Genomic DNA, 25,863 nt, shown 5'->3' on the forward strand with positions numbered 1-25,863 from the left:
CAACAACAACAACTTCTGTCCTCAAGAGAGAAACAACAACCAACGGGGGGGGGCTCCCCTAGGTGACCTTGGATTGATTGAATGGTTTTGCATTCTAGTGTCTATCCTCCTGGGGCTACCTGCATCCTGCTGAGATAATCTGCCATTATGCTGGAGTCCTAATTTATGCTGTGCTATAATAGACCACAGGTTCTCGTTCAGCCTAGTAGAGGAGGGCAATGGCTTCTTTCCTACTAGGTACCTATAACCTCCCCCACCCCCCAAAAAAATCTGACTGGACTAATGTGGTTTATAGCAAGACATGACAGAGAAAGATCTGTACACAAGATTGTCTAGCCAATATGCAAGATAAAATTCCAAATGAGAGGATGGTGTGCATAGTATTGGGTTTGCAAATGTGCATATACATTTGCTTTTACTATTAATCATATGCTTGTGTACTCAGAAGTAAGCCCAGAGTTCAGCAGTGCTTCCTCCCAAGAAAATCTACAATATTGCAACATTAATGTATTTTCAGATGTGATGCATGTGAGAAAACTAGATATGGTACTGAGATTTATGTAATTTGTTTACTAATTAAAGTAAGACAGCTTCAGGAGGCTGAAACTAGGAGCAGATGACAGACAAGCTCTTTGTCCTGGCTTTTGACATCTGATATATATATGTTCTCTTAATTGTAATTTATTTTAACTGTTTTTAACATTGCATTTTTAAACTCCCAGATCTGTATTTAAGAGCTACTAGCAATGAAACTTATCTTGCAGTAAATTATCCCTTATTGCTAAAATTGGGTTCTGCTAAGAGCACTGAGGCTTTTTTCCAGCTCACATCATCAATTAGGGGAATTAGAAGCGACCTCATAAAGTGCCTTCTAATCCTTTAACTTTCAGTGCACTATTGCCAGGTGAACCGCCTACTCTTTAAAGTTATGCAACTACATATAATGAAAGGAAGGAGAACTCTTATTTGAGGGAAAATATGAGGAACAGGAAAAGACAAATACTTTCTGAGCAGCCAAGTCTTGGTATATATTAACAAACCTTATACATACTCAGAGAGCAAGATGGAACACTAGGCAACCATTTGTTCCCACCAATATATCGAATCTCATCTGACCCTCTCAATGAATAGCCAGCATTACATCGAATAATAATTTTATCCCTAGGCTCATATCCCTTTTTTAGCCCATGGACTATTCTTCCATTACTGATATACAGCTCAGCAATGTCACGTGAAGTTCTATCTGGAAAAAAAAGAACAATATTAATAAAGAAATCACACAGTAATATTATTTTCCAAAAGCTTTCACAGCTGAGTTTAATAAACCATTATTATATATTGCAAAAGTTGCACATTGATTTTCAACATAAGGAAGGTTTCGTCACCAAAACATTTTTTAAAATCCTGTCATGTGATTTGTATCTTTTAATTGCTGCTAAACAAGGTTCCTTTAATAATGGTGCATTGCTTTTCTGCAATTGACTTACTTGAAGAGGAATTAAAATGCTGGTTCACCATATTTAATAAAGTATACCATTTGGTAAAGCCTAGGGGCATCCACGGAGAAAAACTGTGGTTTGGGGTGGCCAGATCAATTGTAGCTATAGGTGACTGGCCTGACACATTGCAGTATTCATACCAATGGCACCCACATCTGCATTATTACATGGTGAGAAAATAAACTGAGGATGATTTATTGACTTGTATAGTATTACACGGTTTGGAAATAATCTGTAACAACTTTAATTTGTCCATTTAACAAAATCAAGTAAACCACACACAAACAAAACAGTTCATATATTGCTTTTTGTTTAGAAACAACTGAGGACCTAGAACTATGAGGAAGGCCTGGCAAGTTGCTGGACAAAGCAGTTGTCCGAATTATATTTGGAATGTAGGTAGAAAGTTAAAACAGGTACATATTCATAATTTGAAATCTGAGCATTTGTTCTTTTAATATAGAAAATGTCATCTCTCTCTCTCTCTCTCTCTCTCTCACACACACACACACACACACGGAAGCATTTCACATGGTGGTGTTGGCTGAGAGGCTAAGCCCTGAGCGACAAAAGAAGTAACCTGAGCTTCCTGTTGAGACATTATTGAAGGAAGGTCAAAAGCTCATTAATACTTATATGACTGTAATCCAATTTCTTTCTTTGGTTCCACGTGGTAAAGGTCTTCCAGGTGGCTTTACACATCTGACTGGTGGAGCCACATTATAAGATAGTAAAGTTTTTACTACCATGGCTGGATAGCCAAGCGGCTTTAGAGACTAGCATTCAACTTCCAGGTGGCTGGGTTGAGCCAAGCAGGATCTAGATACAGAATGGGATCCTGAAAAAGTACATTATTCTTTGGAGGTAGATGGAACAGTAGAAAGACTGACAACTGTTACAGGAAATCATTGCCTGCTCAGCAAGTAGGAATGATCAAGATGACAGATGCTCTTTCTCTGCAGATTTTGCACAGGATTCTGGCTTGCAATACAATGGAGGGGATAGGTGTATAGGAGGCCCCTGTGCTAGGGAGAGTTGTGGGCCTCCCCTTCTGCTTCTCAGGTCTGGAATCTTGGGAAGAAGCATTGGAATTGTCTGTGGCCAGATGTCACAAAAAGTCAACCGGGGGGAGGGGTCCCCTAGGTGACCTTGGATTGATTGAATGGTTTTGCATTCTAGTGTCTATCCTCCTGAGGCTACCTGCATCCTGCTGAGATAATCTGCCATTATGCTGGAGTCCTAATTTATGCTGTGCTATAATAGACCACAGGTTCTTATTCAGCCTAGTAGAGGAGGGCAATGGTTTCTTACTAGACAGACTTCAATTATGTTCTACCCTGTTAATTTAAGTTGGCTTTGGCTGTGGTATTGCTGGTAAGTACTGAGACAGGGCTCATCAACCTTTTTGGACCAGAGAGTACATTTCAAATTTTAAGAGTGTGCTGGTGGAAAAAGTCACAAAATGGCCACAAAGGGGATATGGCATAAGACAAGATTAGAGAGTAGTCATGGTGAAACTTTTCCCATACTAAAAAAAGGCATGACCTGTTGAATTTATACCTGCCATATAGCTGTTAAAGGCACAAGAACCGTTTTTCCCCAGTGCCAATCCAGACCAAAGGTAGAGGAAGGTAGAGGAGAGGGGAAGGAGGGAAAAAAGCAGGTCTGATCATTTGTACGCTTATTGAGTTCAATGGGATTTACTCCTATGTAATCGTGGTTAGGATAAGAAAAACTGACCATGGGGGAGGAGGAGGGGGAAGGACCGTATTGGAGGGAGCAAATGAAGGGAGAGGGGAGGGCAGGTTTGATCATTTGCAGGCTTATAGAATTCAATGGTATTTACTTCCGTGCAATCATGCTTAAGATAGGTAAAACTGAGCATGGGGGGAAGGGGAGGGGGGAGGGGGAAGGAGGGGACTGGAAGGGGATGGGGAGGGAGGGGCAAAGGGGGAGACAAGAGGGAGGGAATAGGAGGGAGAAGGGAGGGTGAGTTTGATTGTTTGCATACTTTTTGAGTTCAGTGGGATTTATTTATGTGCAATCATGTTTGGAAATGGAAATGGACTGCCTTCAAGTCAATCCTGATTTATATTGACCCTATGAATAGGGTTTCATGGTAAACGGTATTCAGAGGTGGTTTACCATTGCCTTCCTCTGAGGCTGAGAGGCAGTGACTGGCCCAAGGTCACCCAGTGAGCTTCATGGCTGTGTGGGGATTCGAACCCTTGTCTCCCAGGTCATAGTCCCACACTGAGTTGGGGGAGGGGCGGGGAGGGGCAGGGGGGGAGATTGGATGGGTGGGTACTGGGCAGAAGGGAAGCCCCTTTCCTTTATTTATTTATTTATTATTTGATTTATATCCTGCCCTTCCTCCCAGCAGGAGCCCAGGGTGGCAAACAGAAATGATAAAAACACTTTAAAACATCATAAAAATACCTTAAAATACATTAAAACAAAACAATGTTAAAAACATTTTTTAAAAAGCTTTAAAAACATCTTTTTTTAAAAAAAGTGTTAAAAACATTATTAAAGAAACATATTAAAAGCAATTCTAACACAGACGCAGACTGGGATAGGTCTGAACCTAAAAGGCTTGTTAAAAGATGAAAAGTCTTCAAAAGGCGCCAAAAATATAGCAGAAAGCAAAAGGAAAACATTGTGAACAGTATCATTGCTTTTCTGCATTTCCCCCAACTTTTTATTCTACAGCAGGCCCATGTAGCCTCCCACCCAAATCTAAAGCAAAGCTGTCCCTGGCCACATCCACACCAGGACTTTATTTCACTTTAGGCAGTCATGGCTTCTCTCAAAGATTCCTGGGAAGTGTAGTTAGTGAAGGGTGCTGAGAGTTGCTAGGAGACGCCCTGTTCCACTCACAGAGCTTCAATCAGAGTGGCTGACTGTTAAACCACTCTAGCCACTGAAGCTCTGTCAGTGGAATAGGAGTCTCCTCTCAGCACCCTTCACAAACTGCATTTCCCAGGATTCTTTGAGGGAAGCCATGACTCTCTCAAGTGAAATCAAAGTCTGGTGTGGATGTGGCCCCCTGATTAGCCAAGCCCAGCAGCTGTGAGGCTTTTAGAACACTGACAGTTGGTTCTTACTGAGCATGTCCCGCGTTATCATAGGCTTCCAGCCAGAATTTCTTAAATTAATTAAAAATCAGCCAGGCGTTTTTTTAACTTTTAAACTGAAGAAGTTGAAGGTCAGAGTATGGGGCAAGGTCAGTATTAGGATTACAGGTACTCTGTGAACATGGCTGATTTTTAATGAATTTTAACAGATTATGAGAACTCTCAGAGAAAAAAGTCCAAAAGGGATGAGGTTTTTTTCTCTCTTTTTAGACTTTGAACTCTCAATTCTCTCTGACTGTTTTGTGTATCGCCATGAAAATTGACAGGGTTGTTAAGCAAGCATTTCTGAGTTCAGGACTATATGTTTTGTAAGGTTTTGTTTTGAAATGAGCTTATGGGAAGCATCAGAATGGCATGGGGGGTATTTTCAATTTAACATTGCAGAATGTGAAAAATCCACGCTGGCTATAGTATACAGCCACTTTTGAGGCTCTATAATTAGGAAGTTCATTGAGAAAAGCAAGCTATTGAATAATTAATCGTACAGAATTATTCACCCTATGAATTGCAGATGAGCATTTAGACAATGGTGAGATCGCATCTGACTTAGGATGTGAATACCTCTGAGCTGGATTTATACATACAGAAACAAGGTTGTACTGGAGGGTCCCACAAATTGTAGCCTTGGCATATTACTCTCATCTCTATGGTTTCATCAGGAAAATAACAGCTTGGATTGCAGTGTACAAAAATTGTACTTCCAATTGCATACTGAGGTTTCAGTGGTTCCACTTTCCCACTGGGAATTACTGGTGCACCGCATAAATGTGGAGTAACTGTAATAAGAAAAATAAAACCTGAGAAGCTGTAAAAATAAAAAGGTCAATAGTACATAGAGATTATTTCATAGTTGAGCTATGTACCTGAATTTTTTAGAATTCTAAGAAGGTAATTGGGATGGCAGATCAACCTATTTCTGTCCCATGCCAGTTTCTTGTGTTCACAAAACCTGCTCCGTATTACCCCATTTGTGGGTGGATCTTTTACAGGAAAAATTCTTTAAAAACACCTGAATTTACCCCCCCTTCCTGGAAAAACTCTATACTTACGAAAGTGGTCTGAGAGCTGCCTCTTTCTTTCTTAAATTTTTACAGCTAATACCTCCTCTATGGATACATGTAAAAGAAACAAGTTTAAAATGCTCCTAGGAAGCAACTATATATCATAACATACAGTCCTTGGTTTTACCACACAGCTGCAGAGGAGATATTAGCTGCTCTAAGCTTGTATAAATGGTGTACTGCTGTATGCTTACAAGAGGGCGCAGTAACCCACTAACTTTAATGGGTCTACTCAGAGTATGACTTAGACTCCACCCATTGACATTAGTAATTTAATTAATCCCTGTAGTGGGATCAAAACCCTTTTTCTCAATATTGGTAATAGAACGGAACTTCTTCATAAGTTGTAATTAAGCATTTCCCTTTGATGTTTCTTTTGTTCAAGAATGTACACTTATGACATAATAAATTTGTTAGTCTTTTAAAGGTGCCACAACTTTCTTCAGGGTATTTTTTATGGGGGGAATGCGACTGTCTAACAGGGCACCCATCTAGAGATTGTTAAGAGAGAAGCCACCTTTTGATTAATTGACAAAACCACAATACACCATTTCTAATCCTTCAGATTAAACAACCCTATTTTAAAATACATTTATGGCAGTGTTGTTTATGGCCCTCTCTCCACTATTTAGTTTTTGTAATATTAAGATTTTGTTTTGGTTTTTATGATATGCCATCCTGAAGATCTTATTTATATCTGGCAGCTTCCATCCTAATATTTTATAAGTTAAAAAACAACAACAGAAGTGCCAACTAAGTTTAAATAATAGGATGTATAGCCTCCATTTCAATTTCTGGAAGGTATGCATCTCTGTAATGAATGGTGAAACAAAGCAGCAGGGTGGGAAACCTCTGGACTGCAGGCTAGTCTTGGCCTGCCAGGGGATCCAATTTGGCCTATGAGGATATTCTCCCCAATCCACACACACCTGTCAATCTTGGTGGTTAAGGGCAGGGTTCAATTCTGCATTGGCTGCAGATGCCTATTCCCAACAAGAAAGAGATACTTGCAGCCAAAGCAGCAGGATTTAATGCCCGCTTGATAGGTTACAAGTGGAAGTTAAATTGCGTTCAATTTGGTTGCATGCACCTGTTCCCATTAGGGAACAGGCACACAGAGCCAAAGAAAGCTGTAAAATGAAGACTTCCTTCTCCCCACCCCCACCCCAAGGGAGCAGAGAAAAAAAGCACATTGCTAGCCCTATACTCTGCCTTCTCTAACCTCAGAGAACATAGGGCTAGTGTCCTGACCAAGTCCATTGGAATCAGACTCAGACTCTCCGATATATTTTTCTCCAGTATGTTTAATGAGAAACTTCAGCTTAGAGCACTTCATGGATCTACTGACAGGTCACACAAGATTCTGCATCTCTACACAGCATAAGTAAACATGACTACTCAAAGCTAAGACGTTGTCACAGCAATTAGACACCCCCCCTCACAACTCTTAAGAAGGTTTGGGCAGTCTTTTTCTATTTGCGTGAGGAAGATGTCACAAAATGGGAATGCACGCACATGACAGCGCTCCTTCAAGTTGGAAATGTGGAGGCCAACTGAGCCTGCCATTGCAGTTGTCTGGATGTCTGAGGCAATGACAACAATGGCACCTCATCGAGATGATCCTCCTCTAGAGGAGGTTGCATGGCGGCTGCACCTGGGGTGAAAGGGAGATGAAGAGGATGACTTTTGCTCAGCCACCAGTCCCTCTGTTGTAACTGGAGCTAAGGGGGAGGAGCTGTCTCTATCAAAAGTGCTGAAACCTTCCGTTTCAACACTTTCTTGTTGCAAACCACTAGGACCCTCCCCTGGGTTCCATTCTGTATCTTCCTCTTCCTCTTCACTCCAGGAACATTCCACGACATCATCCACCCTCCCATACAAGTCCTCCCCCCAGTCCTGAGGTTTAGGTTTATCTGGATAGTGTCCATGGAAATACCTCACCAATTCCGGAGAGTGGACATCAGACAGGGCTTCCCAGGAATGTTCATCTGGTCTGAAGCCTTTCCAGTGCATCAGGTACTGCAGCTCCCCCGCAATGGTGAGAATCATGGATCTGTTCAGCCTCATACTCTTCTTGCCCATCAACCAGTATTGGTGCAGGAGGAGACTCCCGACAGGGGTGAGGGCATTTCTCTAGTGTCAGTAGTGAATGGTGGAATACTGAGTGAATTTGCATTGAGGCAGACAAATATAGTGGATAGGCCACTGATTTGATCTGTGCTACTTCAAATGGCCCCATTAATCTTGCTTCTAACTTGTAGCATGGGGTAGAGGATGGCAGGCAGCGTGTTGAGAGCCATACTCAATCTTCCACTTTAATTTCTGGACCTGTCTGCCAATGTTGATCAGCTGCCCACTTGTAGGCAGCTTTGGCTCTCTCCAGTTATTCCTGTAGGATCTGTTGCATAGCTTGTAACTCTTGGACATATTCAGTAGCTGCAGGGACAGCCAGAATAGAGGTAGAATTCTGAAAGGAGCATGGATGATAGCCATAGTTGGCAAAGAAAGGAGCTGGGTAGAGGAGTGTACTGAATTGTTTTACGCAAATTCTGCCAGAGGTGGCAAGGATATCCAGTTTTCCTGTAGGTACTTGACACAACAGCAGAGGTATTGCTCAAGGATGGCATTAGCTTTCTCTGTTTGCCCATGTGTCTGAGGATGGTGTATAGATGATAATCAAAGTTCAATTTCCAGCAACTGCAGTAACACACACCAGAAACAGGCTGTAAATTGAGGGTCCCTATTTGAGACCAGACTGTTGGGGAGGCCAGGTGACCAGAATATTTGTTTAATAAACAATTGGGCAGTTTCCTTGGCAGTAGGGACAGCAGTGCAAGAAACGAAGTGAGCCATTTTACTGAACAAGTCTACCATGGCCAAGATGGTAGTTTTTTCCCTGTGAGGGTGGTAGGTCAGTGATAAAATCCTGCGTCACCTTTCTCCAAGACCCTTGGGCATAGGCAGAGGTTCTAGTAGACCCAGGGCTACCAAAATTCTAGTGTAAGCGCCTGCAGCGTCTTGAACTTTCAAAAGTGGCTAGTGGTAGCATTATCATGCCACTGCCTCAAAACCAGAGCTTGGAAGATTACTTTTAAAAAGTAATAAATTACAGTTACAATTACATGGCCCAAAAAGTAGTAGTTACCGTTACAATTACAATTGCTCTGAAAGTAACTGGTTGCTTTTTCTCAAAAGTAATCACTACAATTACATTTCAGTTACTGTTTTAAAAAGAATACCTACATTGGCTGCTGCATATCCAAGTAGCCCAAAACAACATTAAAAATAAACACACACATACAGAGGTAGTAGAATAATTCTTTTTATCCATAAAATAGCAATGGTGGTATCTCCACTGGTAAGGGAGGTGGGGAGGGAGGCAGAGGCCACAAGTGCAATCCCCCCCACTCAGCCAGCACACATAATCTCTCTCACTTAACCACCTCCCAGACCCTGCCCTGCCACCAACTAAGTTAAAATACTGCAAATGCAGCACAGTAGCCAGAGAGGGTGGTGGAGGCCAATTTGTGTGCCAAGTGCAAACACAGTATTCTCTCTCTCTCTCTCTCTCTCTCTCTCTCTCTCTCTCTCTCACTCACACACACACACACACACAAACACACACACAGAGTCATCTTTCATCACCTCCACAGTTCTTTATCTCTATTCTACTGCTGCCTCCTTCTCCTTCTTGATCCATGTTCTTGCCCTCCGGTGCCTTTTTCCCTCCACTCCATTCTTCTCCATCACTGTCCATTTTTTAAAACAATTATTTTCTCCACTCTACCCTGTCTCACTCTCCACCTCCACCCTCATCGCCTCCTACCCACCCACAGAGCACGACGGAAGATTGATGCTGCACAGAAGCCCAATTTGAAGCACATGGTTTTCATCCACAAATCAGAGGAGCAAAGACTTCCCCTGCTTCCCCCCCCCAAGTAATGCCTCAAAGTAAAGCTGGAAACATTACAATTGCTCCAGAAAAGTAATAAAATTACTCCTAGTTCTATTACAATCAAAATGTAAAGGAATTACCCACTCATTCCTCAAAAAAGTAATGGATTACTTCCAAGCTCTGCTCAAAACTATGGTCTGAAGTTCTCCTGGGGGCACATACAAGGCCTAATAATGATAGAGCATCCTCCTCCTCTGGAGGTGTGTGTGGTAGCTGCGGCTGGGATGAAGGGGGATGGAGAAGAGGAGAAGGGGCTGGCTCTTGATCAGCCAGCAGTCCTTCTGCTGTAACTGGAGCTAAGGGGGTGAAGCTGTCACTGTCAAAAGTGCTGAACCCTTCTGTTTCAGCACTTTCTTGTTGCAAAGCATTAGGACCCTTCCCTGAGTCTCATCCTGCATCTTCCTCTTCTTCATCATCATTACTTCAGGAATGTTCCACGGGACTCTTGACAGCTAGTTGCAATGCTCATTCTGCTGCATTTTCCAAGCTGCAAGCTGCAGAACAAGCTACCTGCCAGCCACGTGATGTCACAATGACATTATGTGATTGACAGATAAGCTACCCTGCCCACCTGTCAAGTTTTGCCCACAAGGTCAATCCTCATAAGGATCTGACCTACAGCCGAAAAGGTTCCCTACCACTTGCAATATAGCAATCAGTACTATATAACAGAATATCGTAATCAGAACTACATAACATAGACATGACATTTTTTTTTCATTCTCATGTTTTTACTGTGAAATCCCTGAAATTACTGAGCTATTTTATGGGAGCAATTTATAAATGGAATCAAATAAATAAAATCTAGAAATCACTGATGGCATCTGTTCATAATGCAAGGCATACTCTGGGATAAAAGACATACTACACATTTAACAATGGCTCAATGCCCTTTCTGATCTTAAAAAAGCAAGTTTTCAAGTAGTCAGAACTTAGAGCACAGAAGTGTATGCTGAAGGGGGAGCTGTTTAACTCTTTCATCACCTGCAGTTTCCCTGCTCCAAATTGCCACCCCTAAGGAACTTTGCAGGATTAAAAATATGTTTCAAAGGCTATGTCTGTGCATGGCCTGAAAAAAGGCCTGCAAGGTGCTCTGCTCCTTCTTAGTTATCATTTTCATTTCCACCCTGCCCCCCACATCACCTGTCCCTAAATTTGCCATGCCCCCCACATCACCTGTCCCTAAATTTGCCATTTCTGTTCATCTTCCTTTTCTAGCTTAGCTGGTCTCTTGCTTCCAGCTCTTCTTGCCTCTCCTCACATCCTACCATGCTATAGTTTGCCAGAACTGATATCTCCACTCTACTCAGTGGCCTCATCTGGGTGGCCACTTTGGATCATTTGTTGCCTGGACTTCCTCAGTTCTTCTCCATCATAATTTTATAGTATCTGCCAAGATATCTGCTCCAGAAAGGTGCTTTTGCTATTATTTCCTGTCCTTTCTCTCAGGGATAACATATGCAGGAAAACAATTGCTAAATGTGTTAAAAATATTTTCAGCTTTGGGCTGCCTGTCATTATTGTGTGATTACTATGCTATTATCATTATGCTACTTAAGCAAAGCAAACCCCAGGAAGAAGAGGGCAGATTATAGGTTTCACCTTACGACTTTTAAATATAATGTATTTCTGAAGGTGTGTTTTTCTGTGGCTTTTCACTAATGAATGAGTGCTAATAAACACTTAAAAAAAATCTAACTCTTTTTGCAGGATGGCATTTTAGGAACCCAAGTATTGTTGTCCTCACAACGAATGAAATAACTTCCGATCATGAAGTATCCAATTTTACATTCAAATGTAATATTGTTGTCATATGCATACGAATCTTGAAACCCACTTAATTTTATTCCATGTTCAGCTACTGGATCTTCATACTTCACCACTGAAAGTGGACAGGAATTTTTTTATATAAATATTTTTTATTGAAATGTTTATATAAACAACAAAGAACAAAAAAAATCACTGTCACAGCAGAGCAATAAGGAATCACAGTACAATTCACTAAATACATGGAGAGAAATCAGGAGAGTTCAGGACTCATGAAGAAGGACATCCCCACAACATGATAAGAAGTTAGGGGTAGTTTCTGATCCTGACCACTCTCTGTAGCAAAACAAATTAAGGAATACCAAACATCAACAAATTTGTCTGGAGAGGGCTCTCCCCTATCTTTCTTATATTTTTGTGTCAGTTTTTTCTCAAGTACTAACTTCCAAAGTCTGTGGTCAGTTCCTCAAAGAAAGATGATCAGCTCCTTTCCAGTTTCTGGCTATTTTTAGCTGCCTTGCCACCAGATATTTAATTATTAAGGCTTTACAAACCTAGGGACCATAGACTCCTCCTCAAAAATAGACAAAAGCACAAGATCAAGTCAGGATCAATCTTCTGTTTTATCATTTGCTTAATTGTAGCAAAAACTTTGGCTCAGAATCCCTTCACCTTCTCACAGTTCCATCATAAATGAATAAGAGGTTCACAGGCACTACACCCCCTCCAGCAGGGGGATGCTGCATTATTAGCACAACTAAGTCATTATTATTATTATTATTATTATTATTGCATTTATATACCGCCCCATTGCTGAAGCTCTCTGGACGGTTTACAACAATTAGAAACATTAAAAACAAATATACAGATTTAAAAAACACATTTTAACCAAGGTGAGGTGCCAGTGATGTATTAATCTGAGCATTCTCTCTTTTATGATTGTTGATGTGTCTTGCACATGAACTCCAGACTACATAAACTCTGATTAGCATCTCAGAAAGGTGAGCCCAGATCTTTTTCCCATGCTAAATGGGCTGGTTCCCCTGCACCAAATTTGGCACCAAGCAACAGTTGATAAATGAGGAATATTTTTTTAAAAAACACACACATAAAGCACACAAGAAGAGCCTTGCTGGGGACTCAACGAAAGACCCATCTAATCCAGTATCCTGTTCTCACAGTTGCCAACCAGATACCTATGGGAGCCCATACGCAGAACCTGAGTGCAACAGTATTTTCCACTTAAGAAATGGAACACTGCTTGCATACTATTTACAAAGTAGTATATTTTGCTAAACGCTGGCTAAAAAATAATATTTTATATATGAATTACGTATGAATTATGTATGTATGAATTATGGTCCTGGGCTTTAAACACGAGAAGGCAAGTTACTAGTGAAATGCTATCATCTCAGTGTGTCTACTTCAGATTTTAAAGCACAAGAAATATATTCCTTTAAATATTATTTCAATGTCACATACCTCTTTCAAAAACTGTAACCACTTGAGATGAAAGAGTTTCAAATAAATAAGAGCCACTGGCCAGTGTCACTGACAATATCTTATGAGAAATTATTTGATTTACTTTGGTGTTGGGGGTCATCATAATTTTCATGCAATTTTTAGTTAGTGGATTAAATTTCCATAATGCTTCACCACATGGCATTTCTAACGTAAAGTAAAAAAGGCATCAAAGACATCCCTCTCTTATATAATTTCAGTTGTTCAAAACATTATAATTATTAGGAAGAGTGTAAGTACCCAACAGAGGATGTTTCCTCAGAAACAAGACCCACTGAATTCAATAGCCCTTACTCTCAATTAAGTGCGTATAGGATTGAAGCCTACAACAAAGAAGCTATTGATCTGTAACTGATGTTCTCAAAATAAGTATTGTGTGCACACATATAGTGATTATAGACTGAATTTAGAACCACTTTTCAGTATCAATAGAAATGTAAAATATACGTTGCACTGAAGTGAATTTGGCATGAACCTGACTGAAATTAATCCACATACTAAAACTTAGCTTAGTATCTGGAGTAGATATAAAGGAAAAATCAGCTCAAGACTGTCACCACTCACAGCCATTATGCTACACTGAGGAATTAGAGGACAAAACCCTTTAGGCAACTTCCAACCATGGTGTGATAATATACTGATATGAATGGAGAAAATTATTCAAAGATGAAATTTTAAATACTGAATCCATAATGAAATGAGTCAGTACTCTCATCATTTATTTCAGTCTTTACAGAAGACACATAGCTAATCATCTAGTGAGAAAACACGGTCCTCTTAGAGAAAGAGAACTGATTTTGAAATGTTAATGTCAGAAAAGCAAAAAGACTTCTGAGACAACTCTGTGGCATCATCACAAGCATTGACAACATCCAGACATTTATAACAAAATAACTGGGAAAGGGATTTAAGGCAACTGATCTCATCAGATGTATGGAACTGGGTACAGCAACAACAAATTGAAAGCATAAATGTTAAAAAGAAATTTTAAATTCATGTTAAATCCATATTTTGTTGGTATTTGACACCTTCAATATTAAAGATTAGTTCATTTAGTAAAATTAACCAATATAGCGAGTTTAAAGGAAAGTAAATATAATCATTCATTCATTATATTTATATGTACATTCATTTGTATTTTTATTTATGAGAGAGAGAGAGAGAGAGAGAGAGAGAGAGAGAGAGAGAGAGAATTCTTACTCTATTTTTCACAAGTCCAGTAAAAAATGTAAAGTTCCTTCTCTATGCAAAGATTCCCCCAATCTAGCTGCTGAAGCTTTGAACATATCTCTTGTCTGAAAACTGGTGAAAGGGCCAATCTGATCAAGCAGTTGGGTGAAGAGCTCACTCTAGTTCTCCTCCTCCTCCTTCTCACCACCAAACAACTGATAAATATTACTTAGTTTGACAAAACTACAGATGTGCATCCCTAGCCAGTATGTGTTCACATAATAGAACTGTAGGCAGTTAAGGATCATTACAACTGGAGCATATCATATTATTATACATTTCTGCACCCACATGCCATTTAAATAACAAATATTCCTAAAAAATGTATTTTGTTTACTTGTATAGTATCATTACAGATTTATACACAGAATTTGGTGGTTTCAACCCAATCAAGCTTTGCACCTGCATTGGACCTCTTGCACTGAGTGTCAGCTCATGTCTGAGGCATTTGTGCATTGTAAGATTAAAAAAAAAGAGCCCAATTAATTATATGCAAAACTATTTTTAAACATGGGTATTTATACTTATAAGAGTCAAACACCACGTGGTACAATTTTTCTGCTCTATAATTTTGTAATTTTTACACACACACGGACATGTTGTGTGTATGTTTATGTGCTGGTTACTTTAGGAAACCTCAAATTATGTCTATAATATGCATATAAAAAGTATAACAATGCATTTCATATGCAAGAATTGTTCATATTTTTGTGGAACCATTTTTTTAAAATCCTCATTTCTCATGGAGCAAGATAGGAATTAGAAGAAAACTGGTGCAGAGAAGCTCAACATAGAGATTTTCAGAAAATTCCATCCATTAGGTTATATTTTAAAAATGGATGAAACAACTATTTAATTGAGCCAAACTTACAGCCCAATCCTATGAGTGCTTATGCAAAAGTAAATCCCACTGAGTTCAATAGATTACTTACAACACTGTGTGTATTGGGCTGCAGTTTTAATCACCAAAACTTATTTTAAAATTGTACAGAAGTTAATATACTTACACTCGCAATGAGGAAGTGAATTACTCCACTTGGCATTTAGTCCTTGATGCACGCATTCATTAGTACGGTGCCCAATTAATCTGAACCTTAAATGAAGGGTATAAAAAAATACAACTATTATTCACACCAATAGTTTATTTTTTTTAAAAAAATATGTATTTTTATTTATTTCTCAAGCATTAACAATACAATAAATATAAAACACAACAACACAAGAATCAAAACTACACAGCACAACAATATTAATAATGTTTGGATGTGATGTCTTCCTTAAGGAGATCCTACATTGTTTTACCGTTATGCATACATTGTCCCATGAGTGTTACATTCCATATTCCCTAATGCCAGCTCCCCACAATCTTCCAGTTTCTAGCAACTATAATTCTAGCTGGAACATTATCAATTCTTTATGTATCACCATTTTTAGTGTTCCATCAAATATAATCAATAAGGCCAATTAAAAGTTGGTTGAATTGTTTATTTCAATATCTTATTTGTTTCCTTAAATATAGTATGCCAGTAATATTCCACAATTTTCCTACACAGCCACCACATGTGAAAAAACATACCCATATCCTCCTGCAGCAGTTTCCTGATAATGTATTGACATTCTACTAAGGGTGTGAGTGATACACCCTTATGAGATACCAGTGGAATATTATTTTCAAGGAGCTCTCTTTAAGTTTACCTGAAAATGATTTAAAAGGTGCCTTGCACAATGAAGCATTCCATTTACTTGGATCAGTTTCCACTTGCACGTCATATTCCCAGACCTTCCTTAAACCTTCATGTGTTCCTATTGTTTCTTCCAGAGGTATTTGATAAAAGATCTTTCCTGTTTTTGTAGCATGATGTACCAAGGAGTCCATTAAAGCAGTGGTTCCCTACAAATCATGCCCCCCGCACTGACCACATGAAAATTGCTGACTGTCTTGGCAAACCACTCACTGATTTTTCTGCCTGTTGAAGCAATTGTAATGTGCTGTGCTAGATGCTGTATGCTTTTTAATTGTATTTTTATTGCTCCTTTTATTTCTTATATTTTATTGTATTATAATTAGCATTCCATAGAATTCAAACTGTAATATAATAAAATACACTTAAGAAATAAAAGAAGCAATTGAAATAAAATTAAATATCAATGTGAATATTTAATACAGACATGCTACGGATAACCTCAATGAAGCTCAATGGCACCTCTGCATTAAAGCAAGAGATCAGGTGAACCTGACTAATCATTTCAAGAATTGTTACATAATAAATTAATCTAAAACCACATATAGTTCTGTTCCTCTGTGTTTTTAATTCATATCCCAATTTAGGTCTGACCCCAACATAAGATTTTGTTTATTTATTTATTGCATTTGTATACCGCCCCATAGCTGAAGTTCTCTGGGTGGTTTACAACAACATACAAATTATATAAACCCTCTTCTTCCCAGTCTTTGAATAATAAAAATATATCCCTTTTATAAAACAAAGACTGATTAAGAAGTAAGATCAGCAGTGACATTAATGATATTAGTTTCTTGGGCTGCAATCCAATACACGTCTACTCAGAAGTAAGCTCCATTGGGTTCAATGGGATTTACTCCCAAGTAAGTGTGTACTGGATTGCAGCCTTACTCTACGACTTCCATACTGTTGAATTATTCTTCAAAAAGGGGTTAAAACAACAAATACCAGTAAATGTCCTGAAAAAATAACAAGTTTGCTAATAGCATTATTTAGGGGCATTTACCTGGCACATTATTTGAGACATGGGCATTCCACAACCACAGCATTACTATAGAGAAGGATCTGCCCCAGTAACCACTAATCTCATATCTGAAGGTGGGGGCACCTAGAGCAAAGCATCCAGAGAATATTCCAGCAATCAAGCAAGTTTTTAATAGGAGTAGATCATCCTACAGATAATTTTGTTTTAAAAAAGGCATGCCTCAAAGGGTGCTAAAGAACTCGTATGTTTTATTCATGAAAGTATTTAAATTTATTGTTATGCCTAATGTGTTTCAAGTGTAACAATTCTTCATCAGAGACAATAATGCAGGTGTAGCCAATATGGTGCCTCCTCCAGATGTTCTGGACTCCTCCTAGCAGCCCAAGTCAGAACCGTCAGTGATCAGGGATGATGCGAGAGGATGCTTATTTAATTATTAAATGTATATAGCAGTCTTCCTCTGAGCGCAGCTGAGATGTTCATAGCATCTGGAAGGCATTGGCTAACCCTGCAATAACACCCTCTTTATCTCCTGAAGGAGAATGTTGCTGTTCCAAAACACAAAAGGAAACAATCACAGTCAAAGAGACTGCAAATTTGTGCACTTTCATGAATAAACCATAACTTGTCTTCAGCTCATTTTGAAGGTAACCTCCTGGTCATTTTGGTTTGCTCGCCTTCCTCTGGTTCTTCAGATACCCTGTGGTCCTGGATCATTTAGGGCTTTATAGGAAAAAAAATAAAAAATTCTTTGACATCACATAGCTCAGTGTAAGTCTTAATAGCAAAAGTCAGTTTGTCTCTTCCCCTCTGAAAAGTAGCCTAAATTTGCATTTATACATATAGATTAGCACATGCAAATGTTATGCAAATTTGTGTCATGGGCCTGGGTCCCTTGGTCTCTTAACTATCTAGCAACACTGCTGCTTTCAGGCCATGGATATCTGGGGCAAGATCATGCTTCTCGAGGAAGTACTGCTAGTGTCACACCTACTCAAAGTTTCCAATGGTATTTTGAGCCATGAATAGTACTACAATCTACCAACAGCACTGCAGTCTTCTCTACTGTGCTTCAATTCATTAGCCCCCATCTATCCCATTACTAATGCCAGATACCTATTCAGCATCTCCTCAATATCACCTGCTAATTTAAAAGAACAGAGCAGAGTATTGTTGGCATACTGCTGATACCTCAACTCCAAGTCTCTGAATGACCTCTCCCAACAGAATCATACACGTTGAATAGCATAGGAAACAAAATGGAATTCTGAGAAATCTACTATGAAATGCTGTAGTCATATTAGAAGCCTTTCAGTACCACTTTCTAGAACCAACCTGTCCGTAGTAACAGAACCACTGAAACTTGGTGCTCCCAACTAATCTCACCCTTGACAGTCAATCAAGGATTCATTGGTATTGAAAACCACTAAGCAATCCAGGAAAAACAAGAGTGCACTGCCCTGGCCTCTCTTCCAATGAAGTTCATCCACCAGGACAACCAAGGCTATTTCAGTTCTACAACAGGGTTGAAAGCCAGATATAAGACGTTGTCTAGCGCTAAGCGGCCACTCCTCACTCAAGCATCATACCCTGGATCCCTGCAGACAGTAATGAGCTGGATGAGGACTAATAGGCTGACGGTGAATCCCGTTAAGACAGAAACACTGTTGGTGGGTGGTTCTTGTTTCTGGAAACTTGGGGTTCAACATGAAGCTGCACTACCCCTAAAGGAGAAGTACATAATCTGGGAGCGCACCTTGATCCAACTTTGCTATTAAGAGACCCAGGTGGCTTCTACGGCTAGGAGCACTTTTTTCCAGCTACAGTTGGTTCACCAGCTACAGCCTTTCCTGAACCAGAATTACCAGAATATGCAAAACTATGGCCAGGTTACCTCCCAATTCAACTACAATGATGCACTCTACATACTGTAGGTGTTCTTGAAACTGTCCCAAAACCCTTTTTCCAGATCAGAACAAAATCTGAAGGGAAGAGAACTCCTTTCATGACTCCCTATTTACTCATCCCAAAATAAATCCCCTTCTCCATATCTTTTAAAAGCTGATAGTTATGGCAGTGTGAATAGCAGCAGCGGATAGATTCCTCCCTCAGTCTGGCATGCTGATTAGCAGCGTATAGGGTGACAAAGACCAGTGGCTCACAGAGGATGTAGTTCTCCCAAAGGCAAATTGCAACAGTCTTTGGAACAATGACATTCTGCCTGCACTACCCAGCTCCAGTGCCTGGCACACTGATAATCAGCATGCCAAAGCAGCCAAGAAGGGAGGTAAAATCTTCCATCTCTCTGCTGCATACACCACTGTACCTGTGGTCTTTTAAATGGTAAGAATATTTTCCCCTCACATTGGCTTGGAAACTCTAGTACCCCATAGCTTAGGGCCCCCCAAACAGCTACCAGGAGAGTGGCAGATGATAGAAGCAGTGCTAAACAGACCCAATGTCAGTGCCCGGGCCAGTATGGACATGCTGGGCCCCACTAAGGCCAATGCTGTTTGCCACAGAATGCTTTTTCCCCATTCTGTACATGGTTACTATTTTTTTTTATTATTATTACTTTAAAATATCTTTTTCTATAACAAAATAGTGCTTATTCCCAACTAAATGTGTTTAGCATCAGGGCAGCAGAACCAAACCCCATTCTGTTCGTGCAACCATGATGGTGTGCTGGGGGTAGAGGAAAGAGAACTGTTTATCACATGCTTCACATTTAATACACATGGCATAAGATCACTAAGTCCAGGGTTTAAAATAATGTGGTTGCATTATCTGTCTCAGTATCTCCTCCTCTCCCTCCCTTGGGAGAAATCATATATATGAGTCAATCCAAGATGAGTTTGAGAGCTGTCTTATCCCCAATATTAGCAATCATTGCAAAGGCACTGAAGATAATATAGAACAATGAATTATGAAGCCACAAGAGTGGCTCTATACTATAGCAAGCATGGATTTTTCACATTCTGCCATGTTAAATTGAAAATACCCCCATGCCATTCTGTTGCTTCCCATAAACTCATTTCAAAACAAAATCTTGCAAAACTTATAGTCCTGAACTCAAAAACGCTTGCTTAACAACTCTCTAAGTTTTCATGGCAATACACAAAACACACAAGAGACAATCTGAAGTTCAAAGTGTAAAACGAGGGGGGAAATCCGGACCCCTGTTGGACTTCTTTCTGTCAGAGTTCTCCTAATCTGTTGAAATTAATTAAAAATCAGTCATGTTCACAGAGTACCTGTAATCCTATTACTGACCTTGTCCCATACTCTGACCTACATCTTCTGCAATTTAAACGTTAAAAAAATGCATGGCTGATTTGTAATTAAAGAAATTCAGCATTAGAGGCATCCTCAGTAAGAGCCAACTGACAGTATTCTAAAAGCCAGACTAACAGCTGTTTGGCCTGGCTAATCAGGGGGCTGCACCCACACCAAATATTTAAACAATCATGGCTTCTCCCAAAGAATCCTGGGAAGTGTTGTTTGTGAAGGGTGCTGAAAGTTGTTCACCTCCAGTGGCCACAGTGGTTTAACCATCAGCCCCTCTTTGGGGGTGCTATAGCTCTATGAGGGGAATAGGGCATCTCCTAACAACTCTCAGCACCTTTCACAAATTACATTTCCCAGGATTCTTTAGGGGAAGGCATGACTGTTTAAAGTGGAATAAATAGCTGGTGTGGATGTGGTCAGGGACAGCTTTGGTTTAAATTTGGGTGGGAGACTACACGTGTCTGCTATAGAATAAAGAGGTGGGGAAACCACACAAAAAAATATCAATATTAGCAAATTTTCCTTTTAGAAAGGAAAGGAGCTTTCCCTCTGCCCAATGCCCATCCACTCAAACTCCTCCCTTCCCCTACCCTTTCCTCCCCCTTCCCCCTCCTCCCCTAGTTTCAACTAACCTAAGCATGATTGCACAGGAATAAATCCCATTGAACTCAATAAGCATGCAAATGATCAAACCTAGCCTTCCCTTCTACTCCCTTCTTTTCTCCCCTCTCCCTCTCTTCTACCTCCTCCCCTCTCCTGTCCCCCTTCCCCCTTGGTCAGTTTCACCTATCCTAAGCATGATTCCAAGGGAGTAAATCCCATTGAACTCAACAGGCATACAAATAATCAGACCTGCCTTTCCCTCCCTCCCTCTCCCCCTCTCCCTTCTCTCCTGCCCACTCCAACCCTCCCACCCTCTCCCTTCTCCTCCTCCCCTGTGGTCAGTTTCACCTATCCTAAGCATGATTCTGATTCTCACATATTTCTATTATGTGGAGGTAGATTTGACACAGAACTAAGTTAAGTGAGCAGAACATGAGGATCTTGTGTGCCCACAATTCTTACACCAAAAGCAAAATTTTATTTGTTTTTTTTAAAAAAAATACTAGCAGCCTTGTATCCAGCATTGCTCAGGAATTTCAAGAACCCAAAATATCAGTGCAGTTTTGAAAGGTTCAATTTACTATCTTGATTCAAAATGGTGTTTAATTGTATCCAAACATAAACAAAAACCTGCTCCTTGATCTCAGGAATCATCATGCAAAATTTTGTTATGATATCTTAACAGCTATCCAAATGCACAGTGAACAAGCAACTTTCCAAAATATATAGTATATCCTATATTTTATTTCATAATTTTCAAGAATTTTCATACTGGCTTGCCAAGTAGAAAAAAACATTTTCCTCATGATTACAACAAAAACTGTAAACAGTAAAATGACAGATAAGCTTAAAACTTTAGAGATAAAAAACCACTGCCATCTGTATGCTACTTATTAAAATACTGAATAATAAATATGTCTAAGCCTGGTAGTGAATTAAATCAAGCACCAGATGATCAGCCCTGAAGATAACATTCTTAAGACGAACTACCACAACAGAAAAGGCCCTTTTCCTGGTCAACTACCTGAACTCTTGATAGTGGAGGTACTGATAGAAGGGCCTCTCATGGCAATCTTAATACCTGGTCAGATTCATGTGGGTGCAGGCAATCATTTATAAACATGGGGGCCCAAGCCACAGAGCCCTTCAAAGCAGGCATGGTGAACTTGTGATCTACAAGTTGCATCCAACCCATAAAACCACCAGCCCTCTGTCAAATTGGTAGCCTCTTCTTACCATGGAAAATTGCCTATTCACCCTCTGGTGCAGTGCTACTACAAGAAGATTTTGAGGCTCAGAAAACAGGAAATAGTACTCCTTCCTTTTTCATGAGCTCTTAGATCTTGTAATGGCACCATGCTAGAGGGAGAAGAGGCCCTTTAGAGAGTTTTCTTCCCTCTGTTTTTTCCACCCCACAGCAAGGTTCGTCTCTTCCTAACCCAGTGCTGTCATGGGGAACAAAAATACAGTCAAGAGAAAACCCTGCCTCTTCTGCTGATTGGCAGAAGAGGAGAGCCATCTGAATACATATCTGTGGAAGTGTGCACATGCATGCTGTATGTGTGGAAAGTTTGTGTCATGTTACCTTGGTATTAAGATAACTGGTTATGGTAGGTTTTGTTGGTGGGCTCTTGTTGTTTCCTTGTCATGTGTTTAGGAGGAGTCTTGGAAAGGAGAGACATGGGTGATGCCGTCCCAATTTCAGTGATCATGAGCAGACAGAGGTATAGCCATGGGGAGGTGATGGGCTACCATAGAAGAAGAGAGCAAGGCTATCTACGCCTTGTTCCGCACTACCACTCCGCCCATGGACAGGTTCCTGGTTGTTCATCTGCTGTGCCCACTGGTCTTTGTGTGCTGCTGTTTAACGCCAGATCAATACACAATTAAGACCACACTCATCCATGATTAATAATTTTTGCTTCTGTAGCAGAGAGAAAATAGAGCTTTTAAGTGTACATTTACCAGACTCTGATTTTGGGTTTAATATATACATCAGAAACATACATCAGCTCCAAATTGTTCAACTCATCCACAAAGACACATCCCAATGTACCATTTGCAAAGGCTACTCTTTGAGATAATATCCAAAGGAGATAGCTCTGTTAAGACTGTGACAGCAAAAACAAAAAAGACACTTCTAGCATATTAAAGATCAACAAATTTATTACAGCATAAACTGTATAAGATGCATTAAGTGTTATTCTCTGCCTTGTGCCCTCCCCTTCTTCAACTCCGGATGACCCCATGCACCTAGCGTGAAGTGGTCTGTGGGACTGCCTTCAAGTCGATTCCGACTTATGGGTGACCCTATGAATAGGGTTTTCATGGTAAGCGGTATGCCTCCCTCTGAGTCTAAGAGGCAGTGACTGGCCCAAGGTCACCCAGTGAACTTCATGGCTGTGTGGGGATTCGAACCTAGGGTTGCCATATTCCAGTTCCACAAATCCGGGCAGGTTAATTTGCACATTATGCAAATTATTTGCATATTATTTGCATATTATACAAATATTTGCATATTAATATTTGGATTGTCCAGTTGTTTTGTTTTTGTGCCTAGGAATTACCACCAAAAACTGGGGAAAGATGTGAGATATCTTTTTTTTTAAGCAACATTTTCAGCCTTAAATGCCTAGTTTCCAACACTATGGAGTATTTATTGATTGATTAAGAGAATTTATATCCTGCCCTTTTGCTGTTAAAAACAGAGCTCAGCACAGCTTACAAATATAATAAAAACAATAAAATACACAATCAATATAAAAACATAATAAAAACACAAAATAGCAACAAACATAAAGTAAGTCAGGGCAGCAGCACGGTTAACCATAACATATACAATATATTTCAGAGATGTGGTGAGTGGAGAAAAACAAGCCAAAATGTTAGGAAAAGGAGTCTTTCACACCACATGCTCAGTTCTAAATACTGTTGCAGCAAGTTTTACAAGTTCCTCCAGTATTCCACTGGTGCAGGCACTCAGACATTCAAAGTATCTGTATGTTTCTTAGGTTTTATAAAAGCAGAGCTTTGCTTAACTCAAAATTTCTCAACCACATCTACACAGGTTCCACCTCCATAGTCAAAATGAAACTGGGCCTGGAAGTGTGCAACAACCCCACACATACCTTGCTAATTAGATTACCAATGCCAGGATGTCTGTCTTATTGACTACTCTCCTGCTCCCCCCCCCCACCGGGCATCATGAAAGACCCAGTCCTGGGCTCAGAAAGAAAATAAATATCTGGTCCTCTTCAAAGTATTGATAACCCTCTTGTTTTAATTGAAATAATAATTATAAATTCTTGTTCTTATCACTAATGGGAGTTAATTATCTTGCATATGCTGCTGTTGCTTCTATGGCTGTAACGGAGTGAGGTTAAAGATAAGTGAAATGCAAATAGGAAAAAAAAACACAGAAGGCAGTAACACTTTCCTAAATGTAATACCATACCAACCACAACAAGATTCCTATGAGTAAGGCAAAAAACTAAGCATCTCACAACCAGTCAGGATTGCTAACCAAAAACCAAAAATATGATAAATGAAGAAATATGTATATAAGCATGACTATCAAATATATTTATTATTTACACAACCTGTAAAGATATTTATAGTGCAATCCTAAGTTTATTTATTCAGAAGCAAGTCCCAGCGTATTCAGTGGGGCTTACTCAAACAGGGACAGAACTGCAACCTCAAGTGATAAGCAACTTCATTCACACAACCCAAAATTCTGAATCATGCCACTTTACGCTGTTTTGCAACTGTTTATACTTCTTTTATGGTCATTGGATTTTAAATGGCTTTATTTCTTGTTGTGAGCTGCATTGGTTTCCAACCCTACCTCACAGGGGTGTTGGAAAGACTCCATACACGCACATGCACACACAGCAGATGTATAAATACATACAGCCCATATAATAGTTTACTGTCAAACCAGTTGGTCATTGCAGAAAAATCAGTATTAGTTTAAAAAAAATCAGTATTACTTTCCTACAGAATAAAAACTGTAATACCTAAGTAAGCCCTGCCTACTTGCTTTAAAATTGGACTGGAGACAGAAAGAGTTAGAACACAAACATAATTCTTTTTTACATTCACTCCAAAGTTCCATTGATTTTCAGCACATTCATAACATGTCTACTCAAAGTAAATCCTATTGAATTAAATGGGATTTACTTTGGGCATATGGGATTAGCATTGCTTTTACAAAAGCAAGTATTGGGAATGTTTTCAAAACACTGCCCAAGGTCTGACTCCTGCACACAAGAGGAAAAAAAACTGAAATGTATATACTTACCCAATTTATGAGATTTTCAGATAAACGGGTGTGTGTGTGCGTGTGTGTGTGTGAAACCACCATTTTGTTTTCTAGACATTGCCTGAGGTCAATGAAACTGACACACAATCCCTGATTGGCTGCAATGCTGAACGGGCGGGGTTAAAGCTACAAAGTGCTATAGTACAGTACTGTTTAAAGAAAGATTTAACAGTCGAGGGGGGTGGCTGACGTTTTTATGTATATCTCGAGAACCGGACCACCTAGAAACTTAATTTTTTTTTTTAATTAAAGCTGAGAATCCGGGCCACGTAAGGGGCTAGCTGGGCGCCGGGTGGCATGCATAGAATCCGGGTAAAACCCGGCTATCCGGGCAATATGGCAACCCTATTCGAACCCTGGCCTCCCAGGTCATAGTCCAACACCTTAACCACTACACCTGTATCCATTACTAATTTCTTAATCTTTAGGGAAGATGTGTAGGCCTTTGGCCCTTCAAATGTTGCTAAACTACAATTCCCATCAGCTCCAACAAGCATGGCCAATGGCCAGGGATGATAGGAGTTGTAATTCAGCAACATCTTGAGGGCCAAAGGTTCCCCACACCTGCTAAGGTATTGCAAGTCCCTTTGTTGTCTTTAAGAGATCCGTTTCTCTTTCACAGAATTACAGCCCTGGAGATTCGTTTAAAACACAGAAAGGTTTCGCCTAGAACAGAAAACATGCGGGGCTTAGAACTACTCCACAGCCGGGACTCAGTTTGGGGAGAGGACGTTCACTTACCCACTTGCCT

General features: G+C 39.9%; 1 protein-coding gene across 1 annotated transcript in view; it reads right to left on the reverse strand.

The window, feature by feature from the left end:
- The window catches only part of CR1 (complement C3b/C4b receptor 1 (Knops blood group)), a 296,948-nt gene that overhangs the window by 82,888 nt on the left and 188,197 nt on the right, over positions 1 to 25,863 (reverse strand). Inside the window, exons 41-43 of the mRNA XM_061630611.1 lie at positions 11,352 to 11,534; positions 5,221 to 5,412; positions 1,041 to 1,243 (exon numbers count right to left, since the gene is read on the reverse strand). Coding sequence (XP_061486595.1) covers positions 1,041 to 1,243; positions 5,221 to 5,412; positions 11,352 to 11,534 — 578 coding nt within the window. The remainder of the gene's footprint in view (positions 1 to 1,040; positions 1,244 to 5,220; positions 5,413 to 11,351; positions 11,535 to 25,863) is intronic.

The sequence above is a fragment of the Rhineura floridana genome, chromosome 6 (assembly GCF_030035675.1).
Source record: "Rhineura floridana isolate rRhiFlo1 chromosome 6, rRhiFlo1.hap2, whole genome shotgun sequence".
Taxonomy (NCBI): Eukaryota; Metazoa; Chordata; class Lepidosauria; order Squamata; family Rhineuridae; genus Rhineura; species Rhineura floridana.